Genomic DNA, 22,715 nt, shown 5'->3' with positions numbered 1-22,715 from the left:
CCCTGTTTTACAAAGTGTGATCATAAGGGGAAAAAGATAATGGCCAACCGAGAGAGGAGTGCCTTTGAAAGAGTATCACATTTACCTGTTCTTTGTAAAATGGTGCTGAAAAGACTTGGATATTTCACCTTTTTTTTTTTTTCTTGTTACTCCATCAGGCTTTCCTGATACATAATCTCAGCAAGTTCTATAAATATTTTCTACTGCCAAATGAAAAAAAAATGCACTGTTAAAGACAAATTAATGAGATCTTTTAAAGCTTTAATTATAATTTTCTAGATAAAGACAGAGAGGAAGAGAGAGCACAGCACTGACTCTTCCTTCAGTGAGGGAGGTTCTTATTTAACTCTTTTCAAATTTTGAAAAAATGAAAACTCCCCAGATTTTTTTTCAGTCTACCTGAAAATTAAGCTGTTTTCTTGACATTTGTTTATGAAAATGGTTATAGTTTTGTGCCAGAGTATGTGAACTTCAATTTACCAGGCAGTTTGCATTGAAATTCTTTTAGCTGCTATCAAAACTCTGCCCTTTGGAATTTGATGGAAAAATGCTTATCTTTTTTTAACCAGAGATTTCAGCAGGCTGCCTTCTTGATATGGTTTTGAACTCTGAGTATAGTCATTTGCTCTTAGATGCAGACATGGCTTTGGATTTCTTCCTCATTTCTTTCTTTCTTTCTTTCGTTCTTTCTTTCTTTCTTTCTTTCTTCTTTCTTTCTTTTTAAAAATATTGCTACCAGGGTTACCTCTGGGACTCTGTGCCTGCATGTGGCATCCACTGCTTCTGCAGCCATTTTTTCCACCCCCCAACCCTTATTGGTAGGACAGAGAAAAACTGAGAGTAGAGGGGGAGATACAGAGGGAGAGAGGCAGAGAGACACCTGTAGTACTTCCTTCACAGCTTACGAATTTAAGCTAGGGCTTAAATTCTGGGTCCTTGTGCATGGAACTTGTTGTACATAACCAGGTGCACTAACATTTCTAATTTGAAATCCTCCTTGTAAGACCTGTTTTTGTAAAACAATCTTTATGTGTTAGGGGCATCCGTGGGGTGTTTTCTATGGCACTTTGTACAAGTAGAAAACAAGACTTTTGTGCTTAATGAACTTCTAGAATTTAAATGATGACTTTGCTTTAAATGAACAATATTGACTCTTGGCCATTAACAGGAGTCTACAAGTTGGGTTATTCTTCTCACCAAAGCAGAGTTAATCACTAGCTGATAAGAGGCTGAGAACATCCCCAGACTCTTTAAATCAACACTTTGAGGAAGACAGATACCTCTGAGTTTCTGAGAACACAGATTCTATGCTTGCCAAAACCTTGTCACCAAATAGATTAATTAATTTGTTTTTCCCACTTTTCCCATTATACCACTTTTACTGCTATTTCCTATAACCAGCCAGGAACTTAATAAACCAACCAAATGGAGTCATTTTTCTGAAGCTACTCTGAATATCACACATAAAAATCATCCCTAGTTTAGTCAGAGAATATAGTCTGCATTCCTGGCAGGCGAGCACAAGGCAAGCATAGGTTTCCAGGGTGCTAGCTCTGTGTGCATCTGTTTCAGAATGTAATTTCATCAGTTGAACAGACGAAGAATGCTAATTGGTTTGTTTATACATATGTGATTTAATGAGACTAAACACTTAACTGATCTTGAAGGAAGCACAACTTGTTTCCTGTTGCTGTTTTTACTTTAATAATAATAATAATAAATAAAACAGTGTTAGGAATATTTACTGGCAATTGTGTAGTAGAGAAGAAGAAACAGTTCCAAAGAAGGTTGAGTGGCCAACTGTTTGTTGCCTGCAGTAAGAGTTAAGTAGGAATATGAGAATGAGAACACTGGACTTGGAGCTGGTGAGATAGCTCACTTGGTTAGTGTGCTGCAGCCAGTCTGGAGGCTGGCTCCCATTATATTGAAATGGAGTTAGTCTCTCTTTCTCTCTCCATCACTATCTTTCTCTTTCTCATCTATCTAAAAATAAACATTGTATTTCGAACTAAGGCTTGAAATCCATTATTAATTAGATGATTGGGGATGAATTTGTCATCAGCTATATTAAGTCACACTCATACCCAATATTAAAATGCTGATATGTGCCAGAATAATGTACTCTAGCAATTAACTCATTGCTTTGTTCAGATCTGACCTATAATCTCTCTAAGCTGCTTGTATTTCCATCCTGGTTTTTTTGTTTTTTTACTTTTAGGATTATTGCTGGGGCTTGGTCCACTGCTCCTGGAGGCCATTTCCCCCCATTTCATTGGTTAGAACAGAGAAAAGAGGGGGAGAGAAAGATAGACACCTGCAGACCTGCTTCACCTCTTGTGAAGCGATTCCCCTCCAGGTGGGGAGCTAGGGCCTTGAACCCGGATCCTTACACTTCATACTATGTGTGCTTAACTCCATGTGCTACCGCCCGGTCACCTCCTTTTTCCCCCTTTTTGATAAAGATAGAGAAAAATTGTGAGAGAAGGGGGAGATAGAGAGGAGAAAGATTGAGGGAGGAGAGACACCCGGAACACTGCTTCATTGCTCCTGAAGTCCCATCTCCAGTTGGGGACTGGGAGCTTGAACCTGAGTCCTTGTGCATGGTACTGTGTGTGCTCTGCCAGGTTCACCACCACCTGGACCCTGTCATCCTTTTTTTAAAGCATCCTCATCTATTTATTTTTCTCTTCTTATTTACCTGGGCTTTGTAAATTGTGCAATTACACTTCCAGATCTGCTTTTAAAGACATATTTATATGTAGACAGGCAGATGGCCAAAGAAGGGAGTGCAAACTCCTAAATTTCCCCCTATGCTGTATTATTCCCATATGGAAAATCTGGGCCATGAACTCAGCAAAGCAAGTGCCTTTCCAGGTGATATCTCTTGCCAGTCCCTTCTAGTTTTTGTAGCTGTATTTTAACTGAAATCATGGCATTCAGCTAATACAGATATTCTTCCTGAATACAAGTATGAAATAAGGTTCTAATTTTATGTAATTTTATGTAGCTACTTAATACTATCTCCTGCACTTTCGAGATAAACAGAACTAGATCTCCTTGTGTGGCTGTGTTAGGGGGTGCAGTGAGTGGGGGAGATGAAGTAGCTCTGAGCTTAGACCCAAAGCTAAACTTGATTTAAAATACCTCAGCTAACCTGTTCAGTTTTTTTTTGTAAACAGAGGTCAGCAAACTATAGCTCAGGGGTTGAATCCACAGCTGCCTTTGAACCTAGGTTTTACTGGGACACATTCATGCCTAGTCCTCTGTTGATCAACTTTGTGGTACGATGACACAGCCATAGCAAGTAGACAAGATAAAAGAATTAGAGGACGACAGACTGGAAGAGAAGACGTAACATGATCACAGTATTTACAACCCCAGATAATCCAGTAGAAAACTTTTAGAAATTAATGAATAGTATAATAAAGTGGCAGGCTGCCACGTCAACATAGCAAAAGCAATGGCATTCCTCTATGCCAGCACTAAACTAGAAGAAGACATTCAGAAACCAGTCCCTGTTACCATAGCAGCAAAAACAATCACACATTTAGGTACAAAGTGAAAGGAAACCTGAGCTATTTAAGTCTTTCCAAATTGGTGTAGCCATCATCAAATTAACCTGTGGAGTACTGCTGTCACCTGCTAAGACAAACTGTCTCCTTTCTGTCCTGGCAGGATCTGTTTTCTGCTCACGGATGACATACTGCACTGCATCTTGAAGATGAGTGAATTTGACTACGCTTTGTGACTGACTTAAAGAGACAGAAAGTTCTAGTTTCTTCTGGCCTACCTGTACCCATTAGCTCCAGAACCTAACATCTTATGACACGGTGCAGGCTGTCCCAGTTTAGCAAATGAATCGCCTGTTGTCTGAATGAATTCACTATGTTATCTATAATACATGCTAGGCAATAGCTGATCACACTGCTAGCCAATAAGTAGGAAAATTATGTTCTTGTTTACATTTAAATGCAAACCACATTTTCAATAAAGACTAATTCCAGTTTATAAACTGAGAGTGAACAGCTAAGAAAATAGTTTGAGTAATAGGAATTTGGACTAAAAAAAAAAAGTATGCTTCTACAGTTAGATTTAAACCCTAGCTCTTTCTCATATTTTGCATGACAGAAAGTGAGCAAAACTTTGGAGCCTTTGTCCATTGGAGATAATAATATCAGCATCACATAGTTGTGAGAGTAAAAGATAAAAAAAATTATATCACCTGGGGCTGGGTAGTGGCGCACCTGGTTGAGTGCAATTTACAATGTGCAAGGACCTGGGTTCGAGCCCCCGGTCCCCACTTGTAGGAGGAAAGCTTTGTGAGTGGTGAAGCAGTATTGCAAGTGCCTCTCTTTCTGCTTCTGTCACTCCCTTCCCTCTTGACTTTTGTCTCTATCAAATAAATAAGAAAAGATAATAAAAAATTTTTAAATATATAGTAAAAAATTTTTAAAAGAGAGTTATTATCACTATGCTAAGCACATACCAGGGAGAAAGTAAATGTGGGAATTTTTCTATTCATTTTTGTGCTTGTGGATTTGAAATATAGAGAATCATTAATAGACTCAGCTAATCAAGATCATTAGTTTGTCAACAGAATCAGTTCTCAATGAAATGGTTCCAGTATCAAATAGCTGATGATGTATGGAATTCATAATGGTAACATTACCAGAAAAAAAACACCCAAGGAAAATAGCCCAGAATGGCTTTGCGTATGATTTCAGTCCCTTCTTCTCCCTGCCCTGCCCTGCCCTTCCTTCCACTGGAGAATGAGACCTTCTGGGTTTCTAGTGGAAATCTTTGCACATTTAATAGTATGTTCCTGGGGATTTTGAAAAAAATTTATATTATGGTATTAAAAATGTATTTTATTGCAGCCTGGTGGTGCTGTAGCCGGTAGAGTTCACAGGTTACCATGCAGGAGGACCTAGGGGAAGGAAGCTTCATAAGTGGTGAAGCAGTGCTACAAGTGTCTCTCTCTTTCTGTCTCTATTTCCTTATCAATTTCCCTTTGTTTCTGTCAAGAAAATATATGAGGGGAAAGGCTGCTGGAAGTGGTGCATTTGTCCTGTAAGCACAGATGCCCAGCAATAACCCTGACAGGAAAAAAAAAAAAAAGGTATCTACAGAGGTAATTACCCTTTGCAGGAATCCTTTCAAGTATAATTTTCTTATCTAAAAGTCATTGTTTTAGGTTTGAAAACATCTATTTGAGTATTATAGGGAATATAATATTATGCCACGTTATCCATAATTATATCACTATTTGTAATAAGACACTAATAAAATAGTTGTATTATTTATTGCACTATACAGGAATGTATTATGTAATGATTGCATTATGGATATATAGATGTGTACGTACCCATACTTTGTATATGTTTGGGAGACATTAGTACTGTTCTGATGTTTCAAAAAAGCTAGCATAGTAAGAATATAGTAGTGCTAGAATAGATTTAAACTTGGCTTCTGGTGACCCAGTGGTTAGAGCCTTGGAACTAAAAGCATGAGGTTGGCCCAGGATGTAAGCAGTGACTATCTTGCTGGACACAACAAACATGAGGTCCTGAGTTCAATCCCCACCCCAAGAATTGCATTGTATGCTCCAGAGTGATACACTGATATTATTTCTGTCACTCTGTTCTCTTTCCCTCCTTCCCACACCCCCTCCCTCCCTTCCTCTTCTCTGTAATTACTAAAACCCTGAGGTCCTGAGCTTGATCACTTGCAGCAGATTCTCTCTCTCTCCTTCCTCACTCCTGTTAATAAATAAATAAGTAAAGATTTTTAAAAACTTGACCTTTGTCACACTCCTTACAGTTCTCCTCATGTGGAATAAAATTAAATAAAATAGGTTTTAGAAAAAGGGAGAAAGGGTCCAGCTGGTGATGCACCTGGCTGAGGACACATGTTACAGTGAGCAAGGACCCGTTTTCAAGCCCCTAGTCCCCACCTGCAGGGGGACAGCTTCACAAGTGGTGAAGGTGTCTCTCTCTGCTGCTCTGTATCGCCCCCTTCCTCTCGATTTCTGGCTGTCTCCATCAAAAAAAAATAAAGTTACAAAATAAATAAAAACAAAGTTAAAAAAATTAATTAAGAGACAAGCTCAGACTTGAGCCACACACCTGGCAAAGCAACACATCATCCGAAAGAGCTATTTTGCCAGCCCTTTCATAGTGTCCTTAGTAAGCCTGAGCCCAGCCCCCACTATACTGGGAGAAGCTTTGGTGCTGTGGTCCCTTTCACTTGCTCTCTGCCTCTTAACTTAAAAATAAATAACTGGGGCTGGGTGGTAGTCTACCTGGTTGAGCGCACATGTTACAGTGCCCAAGGACCTGGGTTCGAACCCCCAGTCCCTACCTGCAGAGGAAAGCTTTGCGAGTAGTGAAGTAGTGTTGCAGGTGTCTCTCTGTCTCTCTCTCTATCACTCCCTTCCCTCTCGATTTCTGGCTGTCTCTACCCAGTAAATAAAATAAAGATAATAAAAATTTTAAAAAAAGAAAGAAAGAACTAAGGACACTAGGAAGACAATTATATTCTATGTGAAACACATTAAGATCATTAAAGCAATATCAACACACTAAAAATGCTTGCATGTTCAAATAAAGATCGAGACCCAACACCTCATGTATTTTGTAATAAAGACCGTGGCCCGATGTCCCGTGTATTTTGTAATTGTCTTTTCCACGGAATGTTTTCTTCTTTCATTGGAAAATGATAGATGACAATGTGGGCTTTGCTTTCTCACACCTGTCTTTATCTGCATTCCTAAGTGTATAAGTCACTTCTTTCTTTTTTCTCTTGCCCCTAGGCACCTCAGTCTCTAGAGCCCTTGATCAGATAACAGCTTCTATTGGTCAGCCCCAAGTAGGAAGTACAGCTCACCGGAAGGAAATCTGCAGATCAGAGAGACGTGGCCAGCACCATGTTCTGTACAAAGCTGAAGGAGCTCAAGATCACAGGGGAGTGCCCTTTCTCCCTGCTGGCTCCTGGGCAGGTTCCTAAAGAGTCCTCAGAGGAGGTAGCTGGAGGCTCAGACACCTGCCAAGCACATCTTCCCATCTGCCAGGACCTTCCTGAGAAGACCTTGCAAGGAAACCGTCCTCAAAGGAAGACCAGCAGGAGCCGAGTTTATCTTCATACTTTGGCGGAAAGTATTTGTAAACTGATTTTCCCAGAGGTGAGTGCTTACCCTTTCTAGAACTTACTGATAGTGGGCCAGGCGGTGGCGCACCAGGTTGAGTGCATATAATACAAAACACAAGAACTTACTGATATTAAAAAAAAAATGTAAATTGTCCCCCTCCCCAGGACAATGTAAGCACTTGTTTTCTCACATATATGACTATTGTAGACATAGATTTTTTTTTTTTCTGGAAAAACTCTTAGATATTCCTTCAAACTAGCCATATGCTTATGCTTATGTTTAAGCTTCAAATGTATCAAATCTTGAATTCTTTCCACAGGGACCCTGCGTTCTGGTCATTTTTATGGCTATGAGAAACTTCTTAACGTCTTTTGATCTTGGCTTCCTCATCTGTAAAGTGGAAGTAGAAAGGGTACCTGCCCCTTAGAGTTTTAATGAACATTAAGTGAAGTGATTCAAAACTCTTGTTCTGTTACGTTCCTGGTAGTTGTTTGCTATTATTTTTTAATTAAACTCCCTGAAGAATAATGCATTTGTGTCTTGGTTTGCTCTGCTAATTCTGACATGCATGCTATGTTCCCTGGCAATATTTGAAGTGGGAAAGTCTCCCCTTTCTCTCTAACTATAAACCGGAAGTCTCTGCTCAGACCAGGATTGGATTGGAGCCCTGGGTCTGTGTTTAACCAAAATTTAAGTGTTGTTGGCATGATCAATACTTGTTATAACTCTTTTTTTAAAAGACTTATTTTTAATTACATTTTGTTTATTGGATAGAGACCGTCAGAAATCGAGAGAGAAGCGGGTTAGAGAGAGGGAGAGAGACACCTGCAGCCCTGCTTCACCACTCGCAAAACTTTCCCCCTGCAGGTGGGGACCAAGGGCTCAAACCTGAGTCCTTGTGCACTGCAACATGTTCCCTCTACTAGGGAACATGTTGTGCACCACCATCTGGCCCTCTTGATATAACTCTTTTCCGTGCATACCTCAATGCTGTTTTACTACTCACACCACTTATTGTTAATCTACGTTTAAAAGACCTGTGGGAATAGGTCTTTTATATCTAATTGGGTGCATATCTAATTAGGTACAGTATCTTGGAATGGAAAGAACATGTAGAGAGTTCTTCTCAACCTGAGAGGTGAAAAAGAACAATAACTGAAAGTCTCTTTGATAACCTCCTCCCTCTGTCAGTGTCCATGGTTTTCTATTAAAGTCACTTAACCTAGGAGATAAGTGCTGATGTAATCAGACTCCAGCTTTCACAATCCCTGAATGATTTCAGTTGATGTAACACCAATCTTCTGCTTCTTGCAGGCACTAAGACTAGCTGACTTTTAGGATTAAAAAGCTGCAGATGTGCTCTTGTTTGACTCCCTAGAGTACCAAGGAAGTTTTGAGTTGACCAAAGTCAGAGATTCTAAAGGGCAAAGTAGTTTCTGTTGTCAACAATATGGGTAAGAATTACCAAAAAAAAAAAGAAAAAAAAAAAGAGAGTTGGACAGATTTTAAAATTGAACAAAGTTGAGGGAACTTACTACAAATATACTAGCAGAGTAGTACTTTGATTAATATGCTTTGACATAGAAATGTTTATTGATTCTCATCCTATTCTAGTTATTTGGCCGTCGTTTTTTGTTGGCACGAAGGATATAGTCCTTCTCAGGGCAATGGTTTGGCATCACTTTCTGGAAATTGTTGGAACTCTCATTTCTAAGCACAGAATGAGGCATCCAGAGATGAGCAGATAGTGATGGTGGTGGAAACTGGAGGCCTTCCATGCTTTGCACAAGTTCTGCCTTTGCCACATTGACCTTCTTGTTTCGTTTGGTAAATTTTGAATTCCTACAATAGTCATACACGTGCTGGAATCTCTTTAAAATCATTTAAAATACCAAGTGTAAATGATATTATATTTATTCCTTAACTGGAATCATCTCTGTTGTTTCTGAGGTCCTGTATCAAGATTTAACTAGCATGGTGCGAGACAAGGAAGGCAAGTCTAGATAGGACTTTCGGAGGCACAGAAGGGGTACATTTGGCATCAGTGACTATAACACATCACCAATCATTAAGACAATTTGTTTTGTATCAGTAAACATCTCAATGTTGAGTAAGTTTGGATTGTGCAGTATTTATCACTTGATCTGCCATAAAATTGTGCGCCACAATGTCTTTGATAGTAACCTTTTTGCCAGTCCCTCTTAATTGTATAATTTGGTGCCAAGCCAACTGTTTAGCCAACTGTTCAATTCTCTCAGCAACCCAAAGGAAAAGACTCTAGGAGCACTTGATCATAACACAGTTTTGGCTCTAGCTAATCATATTTAACTTCCCAGTGTTATGGAGGGAAACTATTAAAAATTATCCTTAGCAAATTTAGAGCTTTCATTTCCAGAATTGTGAATAGAAGAATGATTAAACTTTCCATTTATGTTAGAAGAAAATCAGAAACATACAGTTAGAAAGCCTGATGGCATGTGCAAGTTGAGCTCAGGTTTGAGCCCTGTCCCTCACTCCTCACCACACAGAAGGAACCTTCTGTGTTGTGGTCTCTTTCCCTCTCTCTCAGCCTTCTGATTCTCCTCTGTCTCTATCTAGACAACCTAATTTCAGTAAAAGAGTTACCTGGAGAGATGGAAAGATCTGTGCATATTTTTCATCAGATCTTGATTGGCTCTACAATAATTTGCTATTTTTTTGAATTTTGCTTCCAAGTAGTCTTCAGTAATGGTAATAAGTAACAAATTTGCACTGGAATACTAGCCACAATTATAACAAATTATCATCTACTTAGTTGAATTGAATGCCTGAATCAGATATGCTTACATAAATATTACATCAAAGCAAAGACCTAGTGAAACTAAGAGGAGTCACAAAGTCTATAAATATGCTCTGAATTTAAGAGGAAGAAAGTAATGTTAGATTTTATCCTTATGAATCAAAATGTCATTGGTCTAGAAAACAGTGAATCTATGGAAAGTTAAAGAATTAATGGAGGTGTCAACTAATTCTTTTTATTATTATTATTTCATTTTACCAAAGCATTGCTCAATTCTGGTTTGTGATGGTACTGGGGATTGTACCTGGGACTTTAGTGGCACATTCATGAGAGTCTTTTTGCACAACCACTATGTTACCTCCCTGAACCACAAATTAAATTTAATCTATCAAACTTGTGAGAATCACAGTAATACTGTATCAAATAGCAGCTATTCCTGAGTTATTATACAGTGTGTATGTTCATGAAAAAAGTAATTGCTTTATTAGTGATGATATCTATCATCTGTCAAGTCACAAATTATGATTAAATATAGAAAAACCAACTTTAGAGCTATGATTTATTTACATTGGGGGGGGGTACTTCCTCTGTAAATCAAAAGTACCATGATTCAAATAATGCATGATTCTGGGATTTCTTGTTTGTTATTCTTTCTCCTCCTCTTTTACTTTTTCCTTTTCTTCCTCCTCCTCCTCCTTTCTTTCTCCTTTACATTCTTCTTCTTTTGTCACCAGAGTAATCACTGGATCTTGCCTATGCTCAGCTTTACCACTTCTGACTGCTTTTCTTTTCTTTCTTTCATATTTTTCCTCCCTAGAATGTTAGAGGGTGGAAGGTAGAGAGGGAGAAAAAGAAAGAAGGAAATTTGTCGGTAGCACTGGCCCACCACTCATGTGCTCATGTAGTGCCCCTCCTTCCTACACGTGGGGCCAGGGGCCAAGAAGTAACCTCTGCTCTACCAGGTAAGCCACCGCCTGGCCCCAGTCCCAGGATTTCTGATCTGAAGGAAGCCCATTTCTGCAAAAACTCAATATGGAAAGTTTTCCAATGAGAGCAAACTAAAGTTCTGGGCAACTGAAAATCTAGAGAAAACTGCTACACAATTAAGATGCTCATTGAAGTATAGGAAGTTATCTTTAGGGAGTTGGGCTGTAGCGCAGTGGGTTAAGCGCACGTGACGCAAAGTGCAAGGACCAGAGTAAGGATCCATGTTCGAGCCCCCGGCTCCCCACCTGCAGGGAAGCCCCTTCACAGGCGTGGAAGCAGGTCTGTAGGTGTCTATCTTTCTCTCCCCCTCTCTGTCTTCCCCTCGTCTCTCCATTTCTCTCTGTCCTATCCAACAATGACGACATCAATAACACAACAAGGGCAACAAAAGAGAATAAATAAATAAATATTAAAAAAGAGATATTAAAAAAAGGAAGTTACCTTTAAAAAAATATTGGAGTTAGTCCCAAAGCATACTGTAAGCTGAAATGAAATAGCTCGAAATGCAGTATAAAGAGTTCTAGATCAACAGTGTTTGGTGAGGTAGGCTGTTTATGAAGAGCCTCACATAGCTGAGTCTTACCTACAGCTTTCTTGGGAAGTTGTGCATTTCCAGAGTCTAGACATGGGATGTATTAGACAGCTCAGGGATAGTTCAGGAAACGCCATGCACCAGAATCCCTATCAGTGATTTTCATGGAAATTTTGCTTTATTTCAACCTTATAGCAAACTTTCCATAGGAGCAACGATTTAAAGTGGGTATATATGTTCCACTAACCCCAGAAATGAGACTAGACACCCTTCCTCCTCTCTTTCAATGACAGAATATAATTAAGAGGAAAGGACTGGAGAAGGTCTTATAAAACTGCAGGTTTTTCCCCTTCACTGTTCATCAAAAGTTTCCAATCAGAACAGCAAGTAGCAGATAAAATAATAATCAAATTACTTGAAATTGAAGCAATCTCAGTTATCTGTAAGTAAGAGAGTGACACCTCTGTGTTTGGGTATACTGCTTTTCTGGTAAAAACCTTAACAGATTTGGACTTTACAAGACTTTGAAAAGCTGATAACTTTTAAGAAATAACTGAGTGATTGAAGGAATTGGAAAATGGTTTAGTGTTATAGTACAGAACTTAATATCAGTCTCTCTCTCTCTCTCTCTCTCTCTTTCTCTCACACATGCACACACACACACTCCTCTCTCATAAAAATACATTTATTGCTCAAACTCCCAGTCCACACATGCAGTGTTTTCTTTCAATACACTTCCAATTTCTTTCCTTAGCTCTGTATGTACTTTAAAACTATAAGTCCTTTACATAACTCATTTCATTCAAACAGGCACTTGCTCTATTTTCTTAACCGTTCTGCCCCACTTGACCAGTGGGAACTCTAAAGGAGATATAAATAGCTCTTGGGGAAGAAGGAATTTCCCAGTTTGGAACACAGCCAGAATATTCATGTTCCTCTTGGTAGGGTACAGGAAGATTCAATGGTGTGATCCATACTGTTTACGTGTTGCATGTAGGATGGGTGATGCTGTTTAGAAATGCCCTACTCCAATTTAGGAAGCAGCCAGAGTAATGCGCTGATAAGAGAGATCAATAGGACTGGTAAAAAGGTCACTTAGAAAATATACTTGCTCCGTCACAGACAATCCAGGTTCAAGCTCGGCCCCCACCACATTGAAGGAAGTTTCAGTGTTGTGGAGTCTTTCTCTGTCTCTTTATCTCTTTCTTTGTTTTCCATCTGAAAAGTCACCCTTATGCAGTGAATTTCTAGTGGCCAATAATAAAAAAAAAGTGAGCTAGAGAGAGATTAATAGCTGGTGTTTGTATGTGGTAAAGACTAATGTTATAACTAAGTGTTTAGTCAAGTTAAAGGAAGGGCAAGTAATCAAATTTAATCTAAGAGTAATATCAGAATATTGGTTTGATTTTGGCTTATGGTGATGTCAGGGGACTCAGATATGCAATTCTCCACTTGTAACAAGTTGAATTGCTTCATAAACCCATAAATCCAAGATTTATTTCAATCTCATTCACTGACTTTGGTGATAGGTTGGATTTAAGAGATTAAACGAACAGGGGAAGTAGAGCCAGAGCTGTCTAGACTTGATGAAAAAATGCTCTTTAAAACTTAAGTATAGGGGTCGGGCAGTAGCGCAGTGTGTTAAGCACACGTGGCACAAAGCGTAGGGACCACCACAAGGGTCCTGGTTCAAGCCCCCGGCTCCCCACCTGCAGGGAGTCACTTCACAAGCAGTGAAGCAGGTTTGCAGGTATCTACCTTTCTCTCCCCCTCTGTCTTCCCTTCCTCTCTCGATTTCCAACATCAGTGTTAACAGTAACAACAAGGGCAACAAAATGGGGAAAAAAACAGCCTCCAGGAGCAGTGGATTCATAATGCAGGCACCGAGCCCCAGCAATAACCCTGGAGGCAAAAAAGAAAAAAAAAAAAAACCAAAAAAACTTTAGTATACATTTGCAGCTAAGGGTAGAGAATCACTGGAATATAGAGTTTGTAAGGAGAGAGAGCGAGAGAGGACTTTGCTTAGCTTGAGCTGAAGTCTTGGCAGCTCTTCTAAAGGAATTTCCTGATCCAGAGGAAACGATGCCCATGGTTCCCTCATGGAAAGGCCAACAAGCTGGAGTCTTCTATGCGGATTCCAACCCAGCTTGACCTTGTTTTGTGGTTGTCAGTGAGACCACCCACAACAGGCACAGGCTGGAGGCCACAACACATCCCCACACTCAAGAATGAGCTCATCATTTCTTCCCACGCTCCAACAACCCCTACAAAATCAGCCCCACTGTGCAAATTCAGTATATATTATATGAAAGCTGTAAGATCCCTGCTTCTAGGAGAAGCTTGTGTATGAACTATTTAAAGATGTCCCTTCAAGTAAAATACTATTTAAGGAAATGTTTGAAACTTATCTTTTCAAACATAAATAAATAAGATTTCTCTTTTCAATTTCCAGTTCGAGCGCCTGAACCTTGCTCTTCAGAGAACATTGAGTAAACACAATATAAAGGAAAGCAGGTAAACTGAACCCCCTGAGTGGTGTGAACCCCCTACTCCCATCACTAACACTGATACTAATAGACAACACTTATGACTGCATCCACATCTTGGGGATCATTGTGCTACGGCAGGCATTGGACTGTTTTATCTGTTACTGATCTGAATGTAGCTGCACTTATTTTTCCTGTTTTATACATCATTCAACTCAGGCTTGTAAGACATATTTATAATTTTTCAGCAGTAGAGGAAAAGGCAGAATGGAGTTTGAAGTCTGAGCTTTTCAGTCTGATTTTAACATGTGGCCACATCAGGCTTTTTTCCTGCATACTTCTCTAGGGAATAGTCCTCTCCCCTAAGGAGAAATTTCTAAAGTATTAAACACAGATGCAAAGCAATCAGAATAGGTTTCTTTCGTGAAGGATGCTGATATAAAGATGGAAGAGGATCTCATCTCAGTCACAAATTCAGTCTTTTGCTACTCCATTAGAAAGTGTGAAAATGGGAAGGGGTGTGTAATCCAGGAGACTTGAGTAGCCATTGTTCATGAATTTTTTAAGGGGAAAAAAATCAGTATTTCTTGTAACCACTTTGGTTATATGTCAGGGGTTAATCACACATCAGTTCTTTTTATACATTGTGTGTGTGTGTGTGTGTTCTGTCTTTATAAAATTTTATAAAAGCTTCAGTAGAACCTTGTTATGGATGGTAATTTTGCACTTACAAATTTCATTTATAAAGTCATTCGTCTGCCTACTACTCAGGAGTGGATAATCTGCTCTGTGGACTATCTGTGCTGCATTTTCCTGGCTGACTAACTGGTCCCAGATTGTGTGCAGCAAGCCAGCCAAGAACGGGTCATGGATGGGTCCGGAAGGAGGGTGTGAATCTATGTGTCTGACAGAATCTGTGTTTACTTGAGTGATACGGAAGGCATTCCAGAATGCCTCTGACCTGAATTCTTAGACTGATAAGATAGCCCCAAGTCATCACAGCCGTGCTACTGTGTCTGTCTGCCTGAGTCCTTGGCAAAGAGTTCACTTAGTTTATTCTCAGGGCTGTGTGTTCCGCAGTGTTCCGAAACTCCAGGCTGACATGCAGTTAGTGTGTCTTCCGGGCAATGTAGCTCTTGAAAACATCAGTTCTCTTCAAATATGATATTATCTGGAAATATTTTTCTTTTAAATTCTTTCTACTGTTTCTCTTCAAGAGCTGGTTAGACTTCAAAATTGTCCTGATGATAATAACTACTCAGCTGTTGAAATAAGATAAGACTTTTTTTTTTTTGTAAGACGTGCTGATGATATGCCAAGTGGTTTTTCTCTGCCATGCTTATTTTACTCCTTGGGTGTACTTTTTGTTTCTGTTTCCTCTCCCACTCTCTTCTTAGCAACTCATCTGTCATGTCTACTGTTTTCAGTTTGTCAACCAATATATAACACCCTCACTTTTTTTTTTCTTTTTGGACTACTTATTATCTTATACACATTTCAAAGCAGATACATGGTAGATAGAGAATTATGCAACAAATCATCCTTAAATAAATGATTAGACCCTCATTTTTGAAAGTGACTCAATTTCAATACTGTTATTTTGATATCTCTCTGGGCTGTGTACTCAGAGAGATTTTGCACTGTTTCCTCTGTGGTCTTTTATTTCCATTTTGACAGTAAACTCATACCTGATATGTACATATATACAATATGTACACATTTGCTAGTGCACACACAAACTCACAACTCCCCTTTTAAGGTAAAGATAGGGAACCACTTTTCAGTTGTATGTAATAGCTAACTTTTACTCACATTCTCTATGACTGGAAACTGGCAGAACTGTGGTTCTCTGAACATATTCTTCAGAAGCAGGAATAGAAAGTACTTAAATGAGAAAAAGAAGACAACCTAAAGACTGATTAATATAAAGTCATGGCTACTAAAAATTGGTGGGATCTGTAGATTTAAATTACATACATCATATAGTCAGTCATCTTCAACCAAGAAAGTAGGTTTTTTTTTTTTTTTTTTTTTTTTTGCCTCTAGGGTTATCTCTGGGGCTCTGTGTGGTGCCTGCACTATAAATCCATTGCCCTGGCGGCCTTCTTTTTCCATTTTTTATTGAAGAGGACAGAGAGAAATTGAGGGGGGTTGGAGATAGAAAGGGAGAGAGAAAGAGAGACACCTGTAAACCTGCTTCACCACTTGTGAAGTGTCCCTCCCCCCACCTGCGGCTGGGGAGCTGGGGCTTGAACCTGGATCCTTGTGTGGGTCCTTGTGCTCTGTACTATGTGCACTTAGCCTGGTGCACCACTGCCCAGACCCTACATATTCTTCTAAATAATTACAAGCAATATATCTTTATATTATAAAGCAGTGGTGTGAGCAATTTTCCCTTCTAAGTACTTCCCTTTGAAACTTCACTTTATGAATCATATTTTAGTGAAATTTATTTATACTTATTTGTAAGTTTGACTTGAATAATAACCATATGAATCACAAAGAGAATGTTATCTTTTTTATAAAATATTTTTTTATTTTTATTATTTACTTATTGGATAGAAACAGCTAGAAATCGAGAGGGCATGGGGAAATAGAGGGGAAAAGAAACAGAGAGACACCTGTGGCAGTACTTCACCACTGACAACGTTTTCTCCCCTGCAGGTGGGGACCAGGTGCTAGACCTTGGGTCCTTGCTCACTGTAGCATGTGTGCTCAACCAGGTGCACCATCACCTGGCCCCCTAGAATCTTATCTTTTAATATGTTTTAGTGACTTGACACATTTGGTCCTAATCAGTCATCACTATCAGAAGTAATTATGAAACATAAAGCATAAGTCAACAAGTTTTTTCAGTTGAAATTACTGATTTTAAAACATAAAGTAAAGTAAATGTTATTATATTAGCAAGTACCATAATTGAATAAGTAAATTTACATAATATTTTATGCAAAAATACAAATTTATTGCACTGGCACCCAAATGTGAAACATATCGGGCAAAACATAAAAACAAGGTATATTATGTGTTTGCACTAGAAAAATACTGTGACATTTAAAACGTAAAATCTGTCAGTATTTCAAATTCTTTTCCTGGCTGTGTTATCAGGAAATCTCTGTGTTGGTTTATTTCCATTCTCTTGTCAGGCATTATGTATCTGTCAGTGAAAATCTCTATAATAATAATCTAAGTAAAGTTACTTTTAAGAGATAAATATGTTTGGGGCCAGAGATGCAACTCAGTGGTAAGTAGTATGCTTCATATGGGAGAGGTTCTAGGTGCCTTTCTCAGCACTACAAAGGCCTGGTGGTGGTGCACCTGGTTGAGCGCACACATTATTAAGTACAAGGACACTAGTTCAAACCCTCAATTGCGGGGGGGGGGGGAGCTTTATGAGATGTGAAGCAGTGTTGCAGGTATTTCTCTTTCTCTATCTTCACTTCTCTCAATTTCTCATTCCTAATAAATAAATAAATAAATAAACCCTTAAAATGTGAAACTCTCTGTATTTGGTATGTTAGGAGGCTTATCCAGCATTGTTTTGGTTTCTGTATTCCTTTTAACTTGATAGGCAACATCTACCAGTATACAAAAGATAGTGCAAACTATTTTCCATCATTTCTGCATGTTGTAGTCTGCATTATTATTATTATTATTATTTCTTTGTCATTTTCTAATTTAAAAATTTTGAAATATCTTTAGAAAATTCTTGGAAAGAGAAGACTTCGAAAAAATAATTTCAGATCAAGCAATGACAGCAGGTAATAAAATTGTTTAATGCTCATTTAAATATTTGAGAAGAAATAACACTCAGAGAACTTGTATTTTACCAGAAAACTAATATTTGCTGTTGGTAGAAAATATTTACCTGTGACATTCGACTTTTTCCCTAAAAATATTCCTGTGTATTTGCTAGAGACTTTACATCTGAAATGTTATGTGTTATGTATTGTGTACATAAAGAATAATGCTTTCCATACTTAATGTTTTTTGTTCCACCCAATGTTGAGTAGAAAAGGTTGCATGGGAAGCTGACTTTGACATTTATATGCTTTTGTTTTGTTCTTAACTAAGGGTTTCTTGTTTATATGTGAAAAAGTCTACTCAAGAAAAGGAAATATATATTATGTTGGGCACAATCATTGGAAAAAGGATTAACAACATGCTCACATTAATAATTACTTTAGAGGAAAATATATGAATAACTTTGCCATACTTTTCTTTTCAAAATGTAATTATATGTCCCAACTGGTCATTTCTTCCCCCTAAAATTAGAAGGTAATAAGAACTTAATGATGAGGATGATGCTGGTGGTAATGATGGCAAGCCCTTTTCCAAAGTCAGGCAATGTTCTCAACAACATCTTCCCATATAAAAACAGTGTTAAGAACAGGGAACTTAGGGAGTCGGGCGGTAGCACAGGGCTTAAGCACACATGGCGCAAAGCGCAAGGACCAGGTAAGGATTCTGGTTTGAGCCCTGGCTCCCCACCTGCAGGGGGGTCGCTTCACAGGCGGTGAAGTAGGTCTGCAGGTGTCTGTCTTTCTCTCCCTCTCTCTGTCTTCCCCATCTCTATCCATTTCTCTCTGTCCTATCCAACAACAACAACAATGACTACAACAATGAAAAGCAAGGAAAACAAAAGGGAAAATAAATAAGTAAATATTAAAAAAAAAGAATAGGGAACTTTTTTTTTCTAAGTCACAGATGAAAAGTTTACAGTATATGGAGTTTACATAATAAGTGTCAAGGAAGTCAATCCAATAAGTAATGCATCCAAAATATTCATTTTGATAAAGTTAAACATTAATAGTTGTATTTTACTCATAAAGAATTGCGTTGTGGGGTTTTGGGATAGGTGTTTTGAGTAGGTGCTGAATTGCAAAGAATGAGGTCCTGTTCAATCCTCAGCATTTCATGTACCAGAGTGGTGCTGTACTTCTCTATCTACCTCTCTATCTTTATCTCTCTTTTCTTTCTCCAATCTTGTGTTAATACATAAAGTTTTTGAACATTATGTCATTTCTAGAAAAGGATGATGAAACTGACTTTAAGGACCTGGGATTAAATTAGTTCTTGATGCCTGGCTTCCCTAGGAAGGATATATGCTTTTGCATTAAGAAGTACTAGCTTTATTATTAATAGAAAAGTGGAAGAGTAAAAAAAAACAGAAGCGAGACCTTCCACCATCCACATGCCATAACGAATTTTGGTACATACTCCCAGAGGGATAAAGAAAAGGAAACTATTCAATAGAGGGGATGGGATACAGAACTCTTGTGGTAGGAATTATATGGAATTACATTCTTCTTATCTGACAGTCTTGTTAAGCATTATTAAATCATTAATTAAAATGTGGAGGACCAAATGGTGGCACACTGGATTAAGCATACATATTATCAACTGCAAGGGCCTGCACAAGAATCCTGGTTTGAGTCCTTGGCTTCCCATCTAGGAGGGGCTTGCATCACAAACAGTGAAGCAGGTCTGCAGGTGTCTCACTGTCTCTCTCCCTGTCTGCTCTCCCTCCCCTCTCAATTTCTGTCTGTACTGGATGATGCAGGAAGTGAAGGAAGCACAGAAATTTTTAATATATGCCTCAACATATTACAAGTAGAAGTAGACCATCCCCAATTAGCACCATAATGCTATCCACAACATTTTGTTCATGGCTTGCCTTCATATAATAAATACTTTTAAGTAAAAAAAAAAAAAAAGACAAAAAACAAATTTGATACTTCTGTGTTCAGTTGTTCTTTTATAATTAGATTCAAAGGAGACAATTTGGGTATTATACTCAATTGATCATTGTTTTTTGTTTGTTTTGTTTTAGTTAACTGATCTAAAGTTTTAATTCTAAGTTTCCAGAATTTAAAAAATGAATCTATGGGAGTCAGGTGGTAGTGCAGTGAGTTTAAGTGCACGTGGTGCAAAGCGCAAGGACCAGCATAAGGATCCCAGTTCGAGCCCCCAGCTCCCCACCTGCAGGGGAGTCGCTTCACAGATGGTGAAGCAGGTCTGCAGATGTTGGTCTTTCTCTCCTCCCTATGTCTGTCTTCCCCTCCTCTTTCCATTTCTTTCTGTCCTATCCAATGATGGTATCAATAATAACTACAACAATAAAACAACAAGGGCAACAAAAGGGAATAAATAAATATATATTTAAAAAAAGAAATAAGAAATCATTAAAAAATTTTTTTAATTTAAAAAATGAATCTATAGATGAAAGGCAGTTAATTTTTGTTGGGACTCTTAGTACTAAGTAGAAAGAGAACTAATTAATTCAATAAAGCAATGCTAAAAATAATGATAACAGCACAATTCTACCAGGATAACATACTTGATATGGCAGAGAATGCATTCTGTGCTTTCAGGAGTTGCAGTGGAACTCATCAAAGAGTCTCTCGGGGAAGAGCTGTTTAAAATCTGCTATGAAGAAGATGAACATATCCTGGGTGTTGTTGGTGGAACTCTCAAAGATTTCTTAAATAGCTTCAGCACCCTCCTGAAGCAGAGCAGCCACTGCCAAGAAGCAGAAAAGAAAGGCAGGCTTGAGGATGCCTCCATCTTATGCCTGGATAAAGATGATGATTTCTTACATGTCTACTATTTCTTCCCTAAGAAAATCACATCCCTGGTCCTTCCAGGCATCATCAAGGCAGCCGCGAACATCCTATATGAAACTGAAGTGGAAGTCTCACTTGTGCCTCCCTGCTTTCGCAATGACTGTGAGTTCGTCAACCAGCCATATTTGTTCTACTCAGTTCACATCAAAAGCAGCAAACCATCCCTGTCCCCTGGCAAACCCCAGTCCTCGCTGGTTATTCCTGTTTCTCTCTTCTGTAAGACATTTCCATTCCATTTCATGTTTGACAAAGAGATGACAATCCTGCAGTTTGGCAATGGAATCAGGAGACTAATGAACAGGAGAGACTTTCAAGGGAAACCTAGTTTTGAAGAATACTTTGAAATTCTGACTCCCAAAATCAGCCAGACCTTTAGTGGGATCTTGACTATGTTGAATATGCAGTTCATTGTCCGAGTGAGGAGATGGGACAACTCTGTGAAGAAATCTGCAAGGGTAAGAGAAATAACATGCAGTCATACAATTTTAATATGAAATAATGTATGTCATACTTACAGATGAGATATAAAGAAGTAAAAACATATGTACTACTTCAGTTTTTTTTTCTTTTTTGAGAAAAAACACATTTAAAGCAATTCTAATTGGGCCCGGGAGGTTACATAATATTCTTTGCAAGTCTGAAGCCTTGTGTCCCATACTTGACACCACATAAAATGGCCAAATGGTGGTGCATTCCGTGGAGCACACGGGTCTCCATATGCAAGGACCCAGGTTCAAATCCTAGGTCCCCAACTATAGAGAAGCTTCACAAACTGTGAAGCAATGCTGTAGCTATCTCTTTATCTATCCCTCTCTTTCTCTCTCTCTCTCTACCACATGCTATCTCTATCAGAAAAAAAAAAAAAGGTAGAACAGTGCTCTAGTTGCTTTCATAAAAAGAACTGCATCTTAAAAATTCTAAAATAATTTTATGGTTGGGATGAATTTAAAACAAACTTCTTTCTGCAAATCTCTTCTGGTTGCTTGTTTATTTGATTCATAAATTCACAAATATTTATTGAATGATGTCTACTTTTATTTATATATCTTTGCTTTTAGTATTTATTTACTAGAGTACTTATTTATTATGTGATATAGGTGATCAAGCCTAGAGCCTCGTGCTCTAGTCATGAGCTATGTCCCCATGCTAAATTTGTAAGTTTTTAATGAGACACTTCAGCAGTGCTCTGCCACCCATGGAATTCTACTTGTCTCTGTCCTTGGTGCTGCCACATGGTAGTGGGGATGCAATTCAGGTTCTCATACAAGGGGCACATATGCTGAGCCCACTCCCTGGCCCAAATGCAGTCTACTTTTAAAGTCCTTTGGAGTATTTTATAACAGAATTAGATAAGTTATGTAAAAATACTTTCCATCATCATCATCATCAAACTGCTGATTTAATTTGGAATAATAAGAGCTATTGTTCTACAGTAAACAAGCTCAAAGTAGTTATTTCTTGTAAGAGGCAACCAAATGACAGACATTTAACCCCTATTTAATAGACATCTGAAAACAATAACTTTATAAATTGTAAGAGTGTGGGGGAATTTTTTGTAATTTCAAGGTCGAAAACTTTCATAATTATTTAGTCTTAAATAAACTTTGCTGAATCACAGTTGATAGTATAAGCAAAGCTATCACAGAGACTTATGATGCAAATAATATTTAAATCCAATATCTAGACAATACTGTTCATTCCCTCAAGTGAAAATAACTTACTTTTTAATCCTAAAAATGTTTTTTATCATACTATCTTTATAATAAAGGTAAGATAAATGTTTTAAAATGACTAATGCCTGAAGATTCCATTGTAGCAGGTAAACCCAGTTATATATTTGTTTTACTACTAAATGTATATATAGTTAAATATTTTCATGCATATAACATGTTAACATATAATATTTTATTACTAATAAAATAGTAATATGTAGATTAAAATATATAATTGTATATACAGACAATAGTCATCTGGTAGGACATTGCCTTGTCATGCATGTGATTTGGATTTGAACCCCTTACTACATGGAAGTGCCGGGGTACCAGAAGAAACTTCTGCACTGTGTTATCTCCCCCTTCCCTTTTCTCATTTCCACTGAACTAAAAAGAATGGAAAAGTAGGTCTAAGAGATATGAAGTCCTGTGTGCACAAGACCCCG

The 22,715-nt window shown here is 38.2% G+C and overlaps 1 protein-coding gene across 4 annotated transcripts in view; it reads left to right on the top strand.

Moving 5' to 3' along the window:
• GUCY1A1 (guanylate cyclase 1 soluble subunit alpha 1) overlaps window positions 1-22,715 on the top strand; it is a 58,975-nt gene that overhangs the window by 18,802 nt on the left and 17,458 nt on the right. For 3 of the 4 annotated variants that reach the window (XM_007535056.3, XM_060178912.1, XM_060178909.1), the window contains exons 2-5: window positions 6,812-7,180; window positions 13,898-13,959; window positions 17,634-17,692; window positions 20,306-21,012. In XM_007535056.3, coding sequence (XP_007535118.2) covers window positions 6,926-7,180; window positions 13,898-13,959; window positions 17,634-17,692; window positions 20,306-21,012 — 1,083 coding nt within the window. In that variant the 5' untranslated portion in view covers window positions 6,812-6,925. Of the gene's footprint in view, window positions 1-5,025; window positions 5,132-6,811; window positions 7,181-13,897; window positions 13,960-17,633; window positions 17,693-20,305; window positions 21,013-22,715 lie in introns of all 4 variants that reach the window. The other variant, XM_060178911.1, reaches the window with a different exon arrangement.

Source organism: Erinaceus europaeus, chromosome 19 (assembly GCF_950295315.1).
Source record: "Erinaceus europaeus chromosome 19, mEriEur2.1, whole genome shotgun sequence".
NCBI classification, from domain to species: Eukaryota; Metazoa; Chordata; class Mammalia; order Eulipotyphla; family Erinaceidae; genus Erinaceus; species Erinaceus europaeus.
This window is presented reverse-complemented; position numbering and strand designations above follow the sequence as displayed.